General features: G+C 40.9%; 1 protein-coding gene and 1 pseudogene across 2 annotated transcripts in view; both read right to left on the bottom strand.

Annotated features, from left to right (window-relative positions):
• Positions 1-2959: 2959 nt before the first annotated feature.
• The window catches only part of DGKE (diacylglycerol kinase epsilon), a 27574-nt gene continuing 14400 nt past the window's right edge, over positions 2960-16133 (bottom strand). Inside the window, exons 6-12 of one of the 2 annotated variants that reach the window (XM_006758671.2) lie at positions 15457-15508; positions 13144-13257; positions 11503-11574; positions 10214-10341; positions 9880-9991; positions 9313-9536; positions 2960-3341 (exon numbers count right to left, since the gene is read on the bottom strand). In XM_006758671.2, the coding sequence (XP_006758734.1) occupies positions 9357-9536; positions 9880-9991; positions 10214-10341; positions 11503-11574; positions 13144-13257; positions 15457-15508 (658 nt within the window). In that variant the 3' untranslated portion in view covers positions 2960-3341; positions 9313-9356. Of the gene's footprint in view, positions 3342-5707; positions 6002-9312; positions 9537-9879; positions 9992-10213; positions 10342-11502; positions 11575-13143; positions 13258-15456; positions 15509-16133 lie in introns of those variants that run through there. The other variant, XM_015560613.1, reaches the window with a different exon arrangement.
• Positions 13266-15201, bottom strand: LOC102772076 (annotated as a pseudogene).

Raw genomic sequence — 16133 nt, 5'->3', positions numbered from 1 at the left:
CACTGAGGATGTGCCCGCAACCAAGGTACATGCCCTTGACTGGAATTGAACCCGGGACACTTGAGTCCGCAGGCTGACGCTCTATCCACTGATCCAAACTGGTCAGGGCTTGGGCCTTTATATCTTTACTGATTTATGTCTACTTGGATCAGTTCTTGTGAGAACAGTGTTTAAATCTCTGACCAAAACTTGAACTTTTACCAGTCTTTGTTTTAGGTAATTGGAAGCTTTCTTATTATTAAGTGCGTAAATATTTAGATATTTATGTCCTTTTGGCAAATTGACCTCTTTATCATTATGAAGTGACCCTTTTCATCTCTGTTAATATTCTTTGCTCTGAAAACTACTTTGTCTGATATTACTATAGACATAGTAGCTTTCTTTTGATCAATATTACCATGATATAGCTCTTTTTTCATCCTTTGGCTTTTAACGTGTGTCATATATTGAAAATGTATTTTTTATAGACAGCATATAGTTGAGTCTTGTTTTCTTATGCAATCTAGTCATCTATTTTTAATTAGTGTGTTTAGACCGCTTACATTTAATGTATCCGGAAGGGTCAGAAGAGGCCTCCACAGGATGTGCTGCTTTGGCCTGTGAATTATCTTGAACTGAAGGCAACCGAGACTCTGCAGGTTCATGAGAAACTTTTACCTCTCCTTAAAGAATTTAAGTCGGAGGCCTTTCCCATAGTAACTTTTTATGACCTAGCTCTGGGGCAGGGCAAACATCTAGCTACTGAACATTTGCCTGTCTTATCTGCCTGGGAATGACCTTCCTCTCTTCGAATCCCAAGGCATCTTACCTCATCCTTACCCCAGATTGACGTATAGACCTCATTTTAACTTCCTGTCTCTGAACCTGTCACACATGTGGGTGTCTGATTCTCATGTATGTTCCCATATGTACATATGAAATGAAATTTGTTTATTTTCTCTTGTTAATCTGTCTTACATCAATTTGATTATTCGATCAGCTGAAAAAAAGGAAAATGTTTTCCCCTCGTGCATAGCTTAGCATGTAGAATAGCAAATAATACTACGCTAACATTTGAAAAAAAAGCAACACCATAATTCTCTCAGTCTTTTGTTTTCCTCCTTTAACATTTACTAGTTTCAGGTTGGCCAGCATCTATGCTCATTTACTGTTGTTCTGTGAAGTTACTGCTGTTTTACTCTTGAAGATAAGGGAATGTTCGTATGAAAAAAAGCTACTCAGTTTGCAATTTTATATACATCTCCCTCTATGTAAAAAGATCCATGACGTAGATAATAGCATTTGAACTTCAATACCCATATCTATGAATAATATTGGATTATTTACCAGATGCAATAACCCTTGAAAAGGCGCAAAGAGTAGTGTCACTTGTTTAGAGAACAGAAACTCAATTCTTAAAATACCCAACCACATTAGTGCTTCTTTAACATAAGTTTCTTCTTTTTTGTTGTTAATCCTCATCCGATTTTTTTTTCCGATTGATTTTTAAAGAGTGGAGGGGAGAGAAGAGGGGGAGAGAGAGAAACATTAATTAGAGAGAGACACATCGACTGATTGCCTCCCACACATGCCCCTATCTGGGGGCCAAAAATCGAGCCCACAGTCGAGGTGTGTGCCCTTGACCAGGAATTGAACCCAAGACCCTCCTGTCTGAGGGTCGACGCTCAAACCACTGAGCAAGACTGGCCAAGGCATTCATTGCTTCTTTAAAAAAAATCTCAGAAACTTCCACCTTATAAAGCTTTCATTGCTTATTTTTAAGAAGTGATGCCTCTTTATATCTAAAGAAAAGGCAAAAAAAGAAAAGAAAAGGCTGAATGCAATTCGTGCTGTTTTCTTTTGAAAAGTTTTAAAATATAAATCGAAATCGACTGCTGATGTAGGAAGTGCCAACTCTCTTTAGTTAGAAATAGATGCCAGCAAAGGAATCTTAAAAACTTCTATGAAATGTCAACAAGCTTCTGCAAGTACTTCCCTGCTGTGGGTTCCTGCACATTTCTGTCCTATCCCAGGAGAAGCCCTTTGCTCTATTAACAGAAGCCCCACCTGGTAGGGGGTGTGTTTCTGTTTTGCTTTCCGTTCCTGAATGAGTCATAATGAGATACTGCTCATTGTGTCTAACTGCTTAATATAGCTCAAGTCAGAGATCTTCAGCCCGTCCCCACAGCGGCACACAGTGGCCTTTCATCCGTCCCCTCTCGGGAAGGTAGCCAATAACCAGAAATGAAATACAGCAGGACCAGGTTGCACACTTTTAGGAAACAGCAGTCTTTACCATGGGTGAAAGGAGAGAACCCTAGAAGTGATCATGCCCAACTTATGGCAACATGGTCACTAAGAAGATGCAGAGCCCTAGCTGGTTTGCTCAGTGGATAGAGCGTCGGCCTGCAGACCAAAGGGTCCTGGGTTCGATTTCGGTCAAGGGCATGTACCTTGGTTGCAGGCTCCTCCCTGGCCTGGGCCTTGGTTGGAGCTCATGCAGGAGGCAACCAATCGATGTGTCTCTCTCACATCAATGTTTCTCTCTGTCTTTCCCTCTCTCTTCCACTCTCTCTCAAAATCAATGGAAAAATATTCTCGGGTGAGGATTACCAAAACAACAACAACAAGGGAGGTGCAGGGTAGATGCTGGAATTCTGTTCCACGGTTATCTCTTTTTGTTTGTATTTTTGATCTTTCCCTCTTTATGAGGCAGTTCCTTTCCTCTGTGCTGCCAGTTATGCACCAGTGTTCCTTAACAAAGTGACAATATTTAATGAAAACCCCACTGACCTGCTTAGTTTGGTGTAGCCCAAGGTCTTGCATCTTCTGTTTTGGACGACTGCTCCTCTGCATAGCTGTCCTGTCTCCCCTCGCCCCAGTGTTAGTACATGCAGACCCAGGGAGGATCCCAGGACTGGAAATATACTCCGTAAGTGGAGGGCAGGGAAAGACGAATGAAAGAGGCTGGCCACTCCAGTCTGGGAATTAATAGAGTTAATTATAGAAGTGAAACTTCTATACAAGGCATGCTGGATGGTTCGAAGGTGAAGTGGGTCCCTGTGCTGCTTGGTAGGTGCCCAAGAATTATATACAGGGGGAAAGAGGGAACAGTTGCAGGCACTAGCATGTGAATGCTACCAGACACAGGAAATTACACGCTTGACCAGATCGAGGCATCAGCCTCTTCCAGGAGCCGGGGAGGGATGCTGATTAATGTCAGAATGAACATTGATTATGAGCAGATAGTCCTGAAGGGCGGCTTTGCAGTCAAGCAATCTCTTTTCTGGCCGGGTCCAGCTTGTGGGTCCAGCAGCGGTCACGCCATGGAACAATCTCTCCTTCACAGCTTTTCAAACTTACTGTGGTGAAGAAGCAGGGATTTGATGCATTAAAATTTTTTTTCCATTACATCGTGTATTGATATTTTTATAAAATAGAAGAAAATGACATGAAAAAGACATACAAAATATAAACCACATTTTACTATGGTTAGATTCAGTTGTCAAGATAGCTAGAAAAATTTCTAGACTCTTAGTCTCAATTCTGTACTTCTTTCTTGGTGGGCCAGTTCCGGGGCCACACATGAAAACAAAGCCTGGCGGAGACTCCGATTGGTTGCTGGTCCATTGATAGGCTCCCTGAGACCAATCAGGCACAAGGGAGGAATGATCACATGGTATGAACACGCCCCTTCGGCAGAGTCTTTGGTTGGGGGCACTTTCCAGAGGATGGGGCATGAGATATAGGAGCACAAAGCTTTGCTGTTTGCCTGGCTGCCCTGTGAATGCAGCACCTCAGCAACTTAATTTGGTCAGACTGCTGAGTGCCCCACCTGCTCATATGCTGGGAATTGAAGGCCGAGAGCCATGTCCTGTAGGCCAAGCATGTCAAACTCAAAGGCTAACACGGGCCAAATAAACGAGGCAGGCGGCCCGCGAGTTTGACATGCTTGCTGTAGCGTAAGGGTTCCATAACACAGAACAGGATCTTCACAGAAAATACAAAATACTCATTTATTGGATGCAAAGATGAACAAGGTAAGCTCTCTGCCCTCAAGAGCTCACAGTGGTTAGAGCTTTTCTATAGACTAATTTACTTTTCTATCTACTCCCATGAGAAAAATGCTGTTTCTATTTCCTAGTCCCAAACCCTGCCGAAAAATTAAATTCTTTATAGGCAATGTATTACACGTTCAGCCCATCAAAAATCTCTGAATTCCTCCCACAAGTAATTTATCTTTGCATGTATATGACCAGTTTCCTTGTGTGGGGAGTTGCTGTGAGGGCTGAATTATAAACCCCGGCATTCCCAGTGCCCAACTCAATAGCATGTCTGACTGTATTCAACCTTTTTTTATACTGTGGGCGGCGGTTGGGTTGATGATGAAAAAGCAGCAGGGGGAGGACTTGGGGTCAACAAGCTCCTAGGTAGTTGCCAGTCTGTAAAGTGGATTAGTAATGCCTACCTCACAGAACTGTACGGAGAGACAAAAGTAAAAGCCTCCGGCACAACACCCAGATGCTCACTGTGTGTGTAAAGCTGCTTAAAAAGTCAAAACACGGAATCGTTAGGGGCTGCTTAGATAATGAGAGCCTCCCTTGGGAACTTCAGTGGGGAGCACAGCCAAGCATAATTCATGTTTAAAATTACTGAGTAAGAAAAGGTGCATTATGCCTGGCATCATTCAAAAAATAAAGCAGGAAAGTGAGCAGTGATTTTTATTTCAAAAAATTTGTGAAAATGGACTTCTGGGTAAAGATGACAGCCTGAAGCTGGACCACAGAATCCCCTTCCTCTAATGCCTAATGAATGAATTTAAAAAATTATATGCAGTGAAATCCAGATCGAAGCTGATAAAACCGTAACCATTTATAAAAATTCAAATGGAAGGAAATGCAATGTTTTGCTAGGTCTAGTAAGATGTCTCCCCCTCCCCTCCCAACAACCCATCATATGACCCTGTAATCAGTTGTTGCCAACCACTATTTAAAAATTAGATGACAGAAGGCTGTCTCTTCTGGGAGGAGTTGTTTTGTCCTCATGCCCCTGCTTTCCTGCCATCAGCTGCTCTCTGGCTCACTGCAGCCTCCCACACTCTTGCCCTGGTCAGCTGCCTTGTTCTCTGAGCATTTGAGTTTGCAACCCTGAGGTGGACATGAACTCCAAGTTTATAAAGAAAATTGAGGCTCAGGCAGAACAGGTAACTCGCTCAATGTTAACTAGTGACAGAGGCTGGGTTTTTAACCTGGATATTTCAATAAATTCTATACTCTTTCCACTGTACCGACTGAAAATGAGATGAATGCACCTCATTTATGTTTCTCCTGTGTGTCACTCAGTGCCTCTAGGCTACAGGAGCCATACAAAATAAATTATATATGTTTTCATCCAAAAGAATCTGACCCAGAATTTGCCACATATCATGTTTGTCCAAGGACCATCTTCTGTGAAACTAACTCAAAGCCACTTATTTTCTCGTTGTGTCAAAAAACATAGGATCATATTTTTTTAAAAAGTTTTTATTTATTTTAGAGAGGAGGGGAGAGGGAGAGAAAGATCGATGGGTTGGCCTTCTGCCCTTCCCCTACTGGCAACCCGGGCATTCAACTGGCAACTTCTTGCATGGGACAACGCTCACCCAACTGAACCACACAGGCCAGGGCGGGGTCATACTTTTTACTAGTAAGTGTTGCATTTTTAATTGTATTAAAAAACAGACATCTTCAACATTTCAAATGCTTTAATTCACATTTCTGTCTGTAGGCAATGACCACAATACAGACCCAACACAACAAAGGCAATTAACACAGGGTAATTAAGTGGTAGGTGCACAGCATGGGGCCAGGGGCGAGAAAGTGCAAGAGGCCAGCTGGCTGCTGACGTGGAGCCTCACAAGCGTCCTCAGTCCTGAGGAGTCAGAGATCTGATTCAGTCAGTTCTCCTGCAAGAGTGATCAGGCGAAGGGCCCAGGCTGCTCTAACTGTGCACAGAACAGAATTACACATGACTGCCCATTTGCCTGCAGGAGATCCAAGTAAAGAGAAAGAGCCAGAGCTGGAGAAATGAGAGCAAAAGTCCTTATGAGTCATTGTCATCCACTGCACAAAGGCCTTTTCTTACTCCAGGCATTTCCTCCCAATCTCATCTGACCTGGATGCCAGCTTGCCTGGACAATGCTAGAGGAGCAAGAAAAGCAACCTAACTACTATGTTTTCTTTTCAAATTTCTAAATTTTTAAAAGAAACCTACCTACATTTCACTGTCCACAATTAGGCAGAATTAAAAAAAAAGTGAATATAAAGTGCTGGTTCTTGATTCAATGTTATCATTTCAAGGGAAAACCACCCAAAACTGTCACCCATTCTATTGAGCTTTTCAGCTGAACAATGCAGATTATGTATTCGGATCCACAGGAATCTGTAAATTAATATAACCTTCAAAGTTTAGTTGTTGCCAATTTAAAATTCCATAATGTACGTTAAATACAATTTTGCTTTATATTACAAATGCAAACTATCTTTGCTTCCACATGCTGGTCGTATTCATTTTTACAGTGCAAAAAGGACTTTACAATTTCTGAGTCACAGTATATTTTACAACTCTAAGTAGGCAAACACATTTCAAAAAGCAAATACTATACATGTTTCTGACACACCTTAAAAAATAAAAATAAATACTTTTGACTATAAACTTTTTATAAACATAGTGACATTAAGGTTCACAGCTAATGGTTGCAGAAGCCTAAAACGCACTTAAGGTCGTGTACTCTTCCCATTAGACAACCTGTACTTTAAAACACAAGTCAGTCTGGTTTCTATTAAACGTAACCAAGCATGGGAATGATCACCATTTACTTACATAAGGGATCCATTAGAGCTGCCAGGTATTCAGTGTTTAAGCCACTAAGTCTACCAGGAGTTAGGAATGTGTGAGGACAATAAAAGATGAGAGAAGTAAAGACAGACATGGAGATATGCTTTACTTCGTATATTTCTTCCTGAGAAGATAGAAGCTATTAAAAAAAAAAAAAAAAGCAAGCCCAGCCAGTTGCTCAGTGGTTGAGCATCAACCTATGAAGCGGGAGGTCACGGTTCGATTCCCGGTTGGGGCACATGCCTGGATTGCAGGCTTGATCCCCAGTGTGGCGTGTGCAGGAGGCAGCCAGTCAATGATTCTCTCTCATCATTGATGTTTCTCTCTCTCTCCCACTCTCCCTTCCTCTCTGGAAAAAAGAAAATCAAGACAATTCCAAATGAAACAGGAAACTCTTGGGGCAGATTATCTTTTGCAATGTGTAGAATCCCCGGTAACGTAAACAATCGCTACCCTAATATATAATTTGTAAACATGAGTTTTGTAAATTGTAGATTATTTAAAACAAGACACATGCCTATATATGTATTTGAAAGTGAATTTAACAGTATACAGGGGTGGACAAAAGTAGGTTTACATTAGTTTATATGGAAAAATAATACAATAATTAATAAGTACAAGAATAAAGTGTTTTGCCAACTCACACCTGTAAGCTTACTTTACTTTTGCACAGCCATATTTGTAAAGGTGATAATGTGTAACAATTCTGACCATGAATTAAAGAATGAAACTCATTATACTCAAAACATCATCTCCCATCACTATATGGGTGCATGAATAAGGTGAGACCAGATCTGCTCACAGAAATCTCTCAATACTGGACTTTAACATTTCCTGATGAGATTTGGGAGGTAATTTAAGCAGAATGAAAGTACTTTATATAATGTACTAAGCACTGTCATCAGCAGTAGGTTGTTCCTGGGCCTTACCTTTAGTGACTGAAAGTTAAGTTTACAGTAATTCATGGATGACAGAGTCATAATAGATCCTTAAGGAGAGCTGATGTTGTTTTGGGGGACACATTTTAATCTTTCAGAGATTAATGTTATGCAAGAGCAATAAGACAGGGCATTTGGTAGAGAAACACCAGGCTGGAGGCCCAGTGGGTCGGCTGAACCCCGGAAGGAGGGAGCAGGTTGGTTAACAACAGAAAAGCACTCCTAATGGACAACCATGGGACTAGCCCTTCAGTAAGGTTTTGGCAATTGAGGGTCAAATAAAACAGTGAAACAAAACATTCAATTATCTAAGAGTAGTTTGTCAGTGCTTTCACCACCCCCTTTTAAATTGAGGAGTATTTCTGAAGAATGAGAATATCTGTCACGGGAATTAAATTATGGGTTTTAGTTACTTAGTCAATAGGCCACATTTCTGATTGTGACTAGAATTTATGTGATCAATAAACTTATTAAATAAAGCTATATACTACAAACACTAGACACAGGTTACCACAATAAAGAAAATAAATAAGTAAAAAAAATACATCTCTCTCTTAAAAATAAATACGATAGAAACCTATTTAGCAGAGGATAATATCATTGCCCCAAGGGGAAATTCTGTTAAGTACTTTGGCTATAAAAGACTACTGTAAGAAGACCACTTATTACTCATTATTGAACTGTTTTTGAGAAATTAATGACTAGTAAATTTTCTTTACTACACTTTTCTTGAATTGATTACATTGTTTTTTAATAAAAAGAGAAGTGAGTGGGTGAACTGTCCAGCCTGGAGCCCATAACTTTCAATCAAAAGTATTATGTTAATTTTCACCAATTCGCCTGTGTGGCTCTCTCTTGGCTGCCTTGGGTTCTAGCAAGATGCTGAATTTCAGGAGCTCAACATGGTCATTACTGGGGTTAACCAAACATTTGGGGGTCTGAGAGTATTCCTAAAGTAAAAACCGTAACAAAAATTTCTAGTATAGTCTTTCCTTTACATTTCTCTTTTTAGGGTTTCCTGGAAATAAACACAATGGACCCACTAGATGCTGGGCTGTAGGAACTCTTAGGAGGCACACGCTGCAGCTTAACCACACTGGCTGGAAACCAACCATTCCCTTTCAAAAAAGCAAGTTAATTTTGAAAATGTTATGGTGTCACCACATTAAAAATTAAGATGGAAGTGATTTTCCCACCCACATCTTGTTGGATGTATACTATGTCCATCAAACGTGTGGTTCAAGAATAAAGAAGGATGCCCTTCAGTGAGCCTCACTCTCAAGCATAAAGCCACGAAACAGACACTTCACCTTCATGTACAGTTCTGAGACATTTTAAATGAGGACCATATGACCAAACTGTTTGCTAAAAACAAAACCAAAAAACTGGCATTAGTAAACAACTGGAAGTTTGGCTGTTTTTGGAATGATATTTACAGAAATGTGTACTCATACTACTGGTGAAATGAAGACTAAATAGTTGATAGGGAATTTCTACTTTTGGATGAATATGCATTTACTTGTTTGTGAGCATTCTATTGTAAGTTTTAATTTCCTCATCCGGCTACTCAGTATCCTTGATATCCTCTTGATCTGAGTTACTAGAGATGTCATCATCCGTTTGTTCTCCGGAGAAATACAGCATCAGGGCATGTGTCTTGTGAGTGATGGTAACAGTGCAGGGCCCTTGGGCCCAGGGCTCCCCATCCACCTGCATTGGCATCATCGAGCACTTCAAAATCAGCTGGTATTAGGGAAAAAGAATTAGAAAAGTCAGTCCCCAAAAAGCTCAGAAAGGTCTTCCTTAAAACATCATCCATAGTCCTTAAACCTCCTTAGCATTTCAGTCTGAGAAAATCAATCTGGATATATTTTTCTTCCTTGCTTGTTTAAAGGATTCTTTCCCAATGAACACTTTATTTCTTCAACTGGACTGACGGCCCTATTTGCTGTTTCTTCCCCATCCCACTCAAGCCCCTCATGGAGGCTGATCGACCGCATAGGAGTAAGCACTGCGTAAGGAAAGCGACAGATCAAGGGCTTAGAAATGGACGGACCGACTAGCCTGTTAGTGCAAGTCCACCTACCCGCACTGTGTGTGCCTGTCCTATTCGAAAAGGGTTTGCCAATTTCACTTGAATCTGAGCACAGTGGAAAGACCCATATACTCCAACGACTTCCAGTAAACCATCGTCATGCCTAAAATTAGAAAAAGGAAATGTGGATTATATGATGCAATAAAATAAAATCAGCCATGTTAGGACAGTTATTTTTTTTAACATAGGTGGACCATCAACTTATTAAATATTTACATTAATGAGGTATACAAGAAAGAAAATCTGAGGAAAAAATGTCTATGAAGAACAGACTGCTTAAAAGCGAACACAGTGACATAAAATAGCAGATCGCAAATGTACATACCTGGCTAGGGGGTAAGTCTCATCTCCCATCCCTTCCCATAGTCTGCAGCCACCGCCCCAGTATCCAATGTTCAGAACAATAATACCTTCCAAATTAGGCAGTTCCACTCGCTCACCATCCAGTTCTAGCTTTAAAGAAATCCAAGCAGCTAGTTACTACAGGGCACATGATTTGCAGACATATCCACTTAGAATTCACGTCCACTTTCACATACATGAGATGTGAGAGATGCATGTGTAAGAGAAGACTACTTCCTCACTCATGGTAATCTGGCCTCTCACATCTGTGCTATGTTTATTATAATAAACGAATGATAACAAATGGATTTTCCCCACAAGGTCATCAATCACATCCTTTTTGGTAAATCCCATTCTTTTACTGTATTGCAATGTGGTCTGAATGTCTTTCTTCTCTCTAGACCAGCGGTCACCAACCTTTCGGACCTCACGGACCACCAGTGGTCCGCAGACTACTGGTTGGCGACGGCTCCTCTAGACTATAAGTTAGTGACAACAGGGGTTCATCGCTGTATCCCCAGTACCTAGGACAGTGCATTTTGTAGGCGGCTCACTAATATTTTTGTATAAATAAAGGATCAGACAAAAAAATAAAGTGCTACCTCCCATGCTTCATTCTACCAACGCTATCACAGCCTAACACAAAGGAAATATGATAAAGCAGAAGGAAGCTTTTTCATGGGCAATCTTGCCATTCCTCTGTGCTGTGGCTGCAAAGGCTGTGAGCTCTTCCCTTTTTACGGATTTTACTAGTTGTAGGTTTCTCTGTATTAATGGCTTTGTCAGTGCTATTAACAATTACAAATTCTTTTTGGAAGCAAGCAAGGAATATATACAAGTCTTTGCCATATTATGATGTCAGGGATATTGTAGCAGTAAGCAATCGTTAATATCCTATTTTTACTGCTCATATTTTTTATTTTGTAAGAGAGATGCATGTGGTAATATGAATTAAAATTTGGGTCAAACCTCCCCCTAGAGTCCATGATGAGTCAGGCACTGTGTTAAATAATTTCACACTTGTCATCATGTATGAATGGAAATTGTTTAGCATAGAGTTAAAACAGACTCTGGAGCTATTTGGGGTCAAATCCTGATTTTACATGTGTTCTTATAATTATTTAATTTAGTGGGATAATGTGTATAAAGCAGTTAGTAAAGTGTCTGGCACACAATAAATACTTCATATATGTTAGAAATATGTCAGAAATCCAGCATTTCTGTTAAAACAATGTTCATTATCCAGAGAGCACCTAAACTTTAAAAGCTTACCTCAACTTTTTTATTCAGATCTTTACATTCTTGCACTAAACAATCTTTGGTTCCATAGAATAAGTAAACAGCCTATGGGAAATAAACAGAAAATATGATAGTAAAGCAATCTAACAAGTCCTGTAAGCAAGAAAAAGACACAGAACCAAAGCTCCCTGCCCTGAGTGCCGAGTCATGTTTCCTCAGAGTGGATTAGACTCTGTGGATTAGGCACCATTACTTTTGAGTTCAGCCTGTTTTTCAGGGGGAATATGGGATAGAGGTGGTTTGTGCCTAAATAATGTTTTCCCCCAGCTTATTAAAAAAACACACCTAAGTTTTCACCCTGGCTGGTATTGCTTAGTGGTTAGAATGTTGGCTCGTGCACCCAAGTGTCTTGGGGCTTCTTTTTTTGGGTTAATCCTCACCTGAGGGTATTTTCCCATTGATTTTTAGAGAGAGTGGGGGGTGGGGGAGGGGGTGGGGGTGGAGATACATCAGTGTGAGAGACACATCAGCTTGATGCCTCTCGCACGCTCCCTGACTGGCCTGGAAGCAAGCCGGCAAGCGAGGCACGTGCTGTTGGCCAGAATAAAATCCGAGTCCCTTCAGTCCGCAGGCCAAACTATCCCCACTGAGCCACACCAGCTAGGGCAGTGTCTTGGGTTTGATTCCTGGTCAAGGGCACATACTTGGGTTGCAGGTTGGGGCATGTGGAAGGCAACCAATCAATGTCTCTCTCACATTGATATTTCTTTCTCACTCTCCCCCTCCCTCCTTACATTTCATTTTCTCTAAAAAAATCAATGGAAAAAATATCCTTGGGTGAGTGAGGATTAACAAGAACAACAACAACAAAGCTACATTTTATAAAGAAATACATTAAAATTAAAAAATTCCACCTTTTTCTAGAATTTCAGACTACTTGAGGAAAGTAATACAGATAAATCTAGGAATATTTTATAATTGCTTTTGAATATAAAAAGGGTGCAAAGTTGATTGGAAGCACTAAAAATGTAGTTAATTACCAATGATATAAACAGCAGTGCTTACTGCCTTAATACCTACATTAGTAAAAGGAAACTATTTGTAAATCTGAAATATTTGTAAAACAGAACCAGGAACAAAATTGCTTTCATTTATTTTTCATGTCCTATTGCGCAGTCACCAACAGTCATTAAAAAACTCCAAGACCAAACTTCCACCAAAAGAATCACCTGTACTAGAAACCAGAGTGATGCTCGTGGTTAAAAGTGCTCCTTCCCTTACCTTACCTGCCTTTCCCAGTTTTTTCCAAGCCAGTGGAATCTATTTTTTTCCATTAACAACTTCACCTAAAATGTATCCTGCCTAAAATTTCTTTCCAATTATCAGTTGCGATTTAAGTAACATAAGCTATTGTATACTTGACTTAGTTGCCTTTAAGCAAAATATGCTGTAAACATTCCAACTTTAAATCAAAAAATTTTGCCATAATTATAAAATACTTTAATGAAATACACTTAAAGATATAATTTGACAGTCTTACACAAAACAGAGCAGGCCAGTGTTTCCCTAAGTTAGTTCTGTCTGAATCTATTTGAAAGGGTGCTAGATATAAGGAACTATTGATTTTTACTGTACCTTCGGTGTAAGCAGGAAATGTTATTTTATCCAACACACCTTATTAAGAATTCTGCTAGAAAACAGAGATGGTGCCTTCTCGCGATGAGCGTGAAAATTGAGAGCCATGAGAGCGTCAGGTCCAACAGAAAAGTAGTTGTTCATTGTGAATTCCTGTGGAAACGGGTAAGATTTAGCAAGAGTTTTGCTTCAGTTTAAGCCTGTGTCATGTATTCAATATGTAAATCTGTTTTTATGTTCTTTATGACAATTTAATACTTTTCTGCATTTTCCGTCCTCATAGAGCTATTTTATGCTATCCAGTGTGTTTAGAAAGAAAGCTTCAGTTCAAAGGCTGATGATTACAGATGTGAGTTTCCCTTCCCACTTCTGTTTAATATGCTACCTCTCAGATCTCATCAAGTAGAGTGACTCTACTTTGCACCTGGGCTTTCCACTCCTGTGTTCCTGTTGCGTTTGCTTCTATCAGTCTCAACCCAGACTCCCAGCACCCCCTTAGTTTATCTGACCTCCCGGCCCAGCCTGGATTCCTCAGCCTACATCTCCAGCTCTGTCTTGTTCCTGAGAATAAGCCTGAATGTCCAGCTTCTTGTTCAGTGCACCATGGCCTCAGGTTGAGAAGCTCAAAATCTAACTCATTTTCTTCCTACGCAAACCTGAAACTCTATTTTTCGTATCTTAATGTCATTTCCATGCACCCAGTCATGAAAACTAGAAATCTAGTAGTAAATACTATTTTTTCTCTCTCCCTAGTACCAGTCGGGTGCCAAGTCTTGTGAATTCTACTTCAAAATAGTCGATTTTCTGGGATTCTTCCTTGAAAATGTGGCGTTTAATTTTGAAAGACATACCAGGCCATACATAGTTCCCAACTATATTCCAAGTAGGTGAGAGGCTGAAATCTTAAAATGTTCATCTTTCACGTCCCCCAGTCTGTGGTCTGTCTTTGGATCGGCAATAACTGCCTGAACAGCTACTATGGCTTCATTAATTTGTGTCTGTGGCTCTTTGAGCTCTTCTCTGTGTAGCAATCGAATTAAGAACTGCATCTCCTGTGTCAAAACCAAGAATGTGCTTGTCTAAAGCAACAGGCAACCCTTCCTTCGTGTGATGCTTAGCAGCGGCATCCTTTGTCAGGCTCCTGGGCCAGACAAAGTTACATTAAGTTACATTAATGAGAGTTACATTAAGCATTATCAAGTAATCATCAAGACGCTGAATCTGAAGGTCAAAGTTGTTCCACCAACTGTAAAATCGGGATTGTTTACACCCTAACTGATCAATGGTTCTGCATTTTTAGCTGCATTGCTGGTATTTTTTGTATTATCAGGAACCGAGTCCCTGTGTTTTGCAGCATTCTCTCCACATTCAAGTTTAACAGCTAGCTAAACCAAGAAGCCAGCCAACTGCTTCTTGTCAGTCTTGAGTCTTGAAAGGACAGCTAACATCTGTGAGATGCTTTTCAAAGAACTTGGGTCAGTCACTGCTTTAGATGTCTCTTAAGTTACCTCTGTCTTCAGTCTTGTAGTGTCTGATTTTCTGGTCTTCGAGCCAAACAATAAAGTTTCTAAATTCTGTTTCATCTTTGCAATTGAAGCCAGCAGGGTTGTGGTAGTCGAAAGCCATTAGCTTGTGTGGGAACACGGTCCTGGCCCTCCGGACTTCGGCAGGGGAGGAGAGGTGAGGAATGGCCCATGCACGGGTGACGGTGATGCGGTGAGAGCCAGAGCATCTTTTTAAAAATACAGATCTGCTCTTGTCTGTATGATTTGCTATTTGCTAACTATGATTTGTACCCTCTGGTCTCTATTCTTCTGCCTGCAAAGTACTGATCCTTTCTCTGTTGACCTAAATTGTATTTACCTTTTAAGGATCAACTCACATGTGGCTTCCTTCCCCTGTCTGAGCTTCCAGGGCAGAACTAAGCACCTTGCGCTGCTCCCGCCCACAGAACTCTGTACAGTCCTGCCTGGGAGCTGTGCCTGACGCCCAAGCACACGGGTCTCTTCTGCTCCATAAGCAGCTCCCTACAGGGAAGCCCTCCATCCCTGTGCCCCCGCCATTGCCGCATCTCATACTGTGGAGGCTCTCCATCATGTTCGCTGAAAGTACTCCCAACTGAAGCCCTAAAAACATACCTTAGGTTGCCCGGCCAGTGTTGCTTAGTAGTTGAGCACTGACTTATGAACCAGGAGGTCATGGTTCGATTCTAGTCAGAGCACATGCCCAGTTGGGGGAGGGGTGCCGGAGGCAGCCAATGGGTGATTCTCTCTCATTATTGATGTTTCTCTCTCTCACTTCCTTTCTGAAATCAATAATAATAAAAAAAAAACACAAAAATCCACCACATACCTTGGGTTTTCTCAGGTTGTAGTATCCTTTATTTGTTACTTGAACTTTCCATCTGAAAAACAGATAAGTTTAAAAAATTCGTGATTATTTCCAAATTGACTGCCAATTAACTACAATTATAGCAATCAACTCTGAATGCCTGGGAGATGAGGTCCTTCTATTAAAATAGCATTTGAGCCCTAGCTGGTTTGGCTCAATGAATAGAGCGTTGGACTGCAGACTGGAAGGTTCCGGGTTTGATTCTGGTCAAGGGCACACACTCTGGTTGTGGGCTCGATCCCTAGTAGGGGGCATGCAGGAGGCAGCTGATCAATGATACTCTCTCATCATTGATGTTTTTATCTCTCTCTCCCTCTCCTTTCCTCTCTGAAATCAATACAAATATTAAAAAAATAAAATAGCATTTGAAAAATAAGCACACAGAACCAAGATGGCGGCATAGGTTAACGCTGGAGTTTGCTGCCTTGAACAACCACTTCAAAAGTGAAACTAAAAGACGGAACGAACACCACCCAGAACCACAGGAACGCTGGCTGAGTGGAAGTCCTACAAATAGGAGGAAAGAGAAACGCATACGGACACTCAGAGGAGGCGCAGTGCTGAAGTGAAATTCTGAGGTGCGGAGGGCGCGTTTGGCGTTTTCAATCGGGAGGGAGTTGCAGACTCTGAGCTCCAGG

The sequence above is a fragment of the Myotis davidii genome, unplaced genomic scaffold (genome assembly GCF_000327345.1).
Source record: "Myotis davidii unplaced genomic scaffold, ASM32734v1 scaffold595, whole genome shotgun sequence".
In the NCBI taxonomy this organism is placed as follows: Eukaryota; Metazoa; Chordata; class Mammalia; order Chiroptera; family Vespertilionidae; genus Myotis; species Myotis davidii.
Note: the sequence above shows the minus strand (reverse complement) of the source record. Positions and strands in the feature narration are given on the sequence as shown.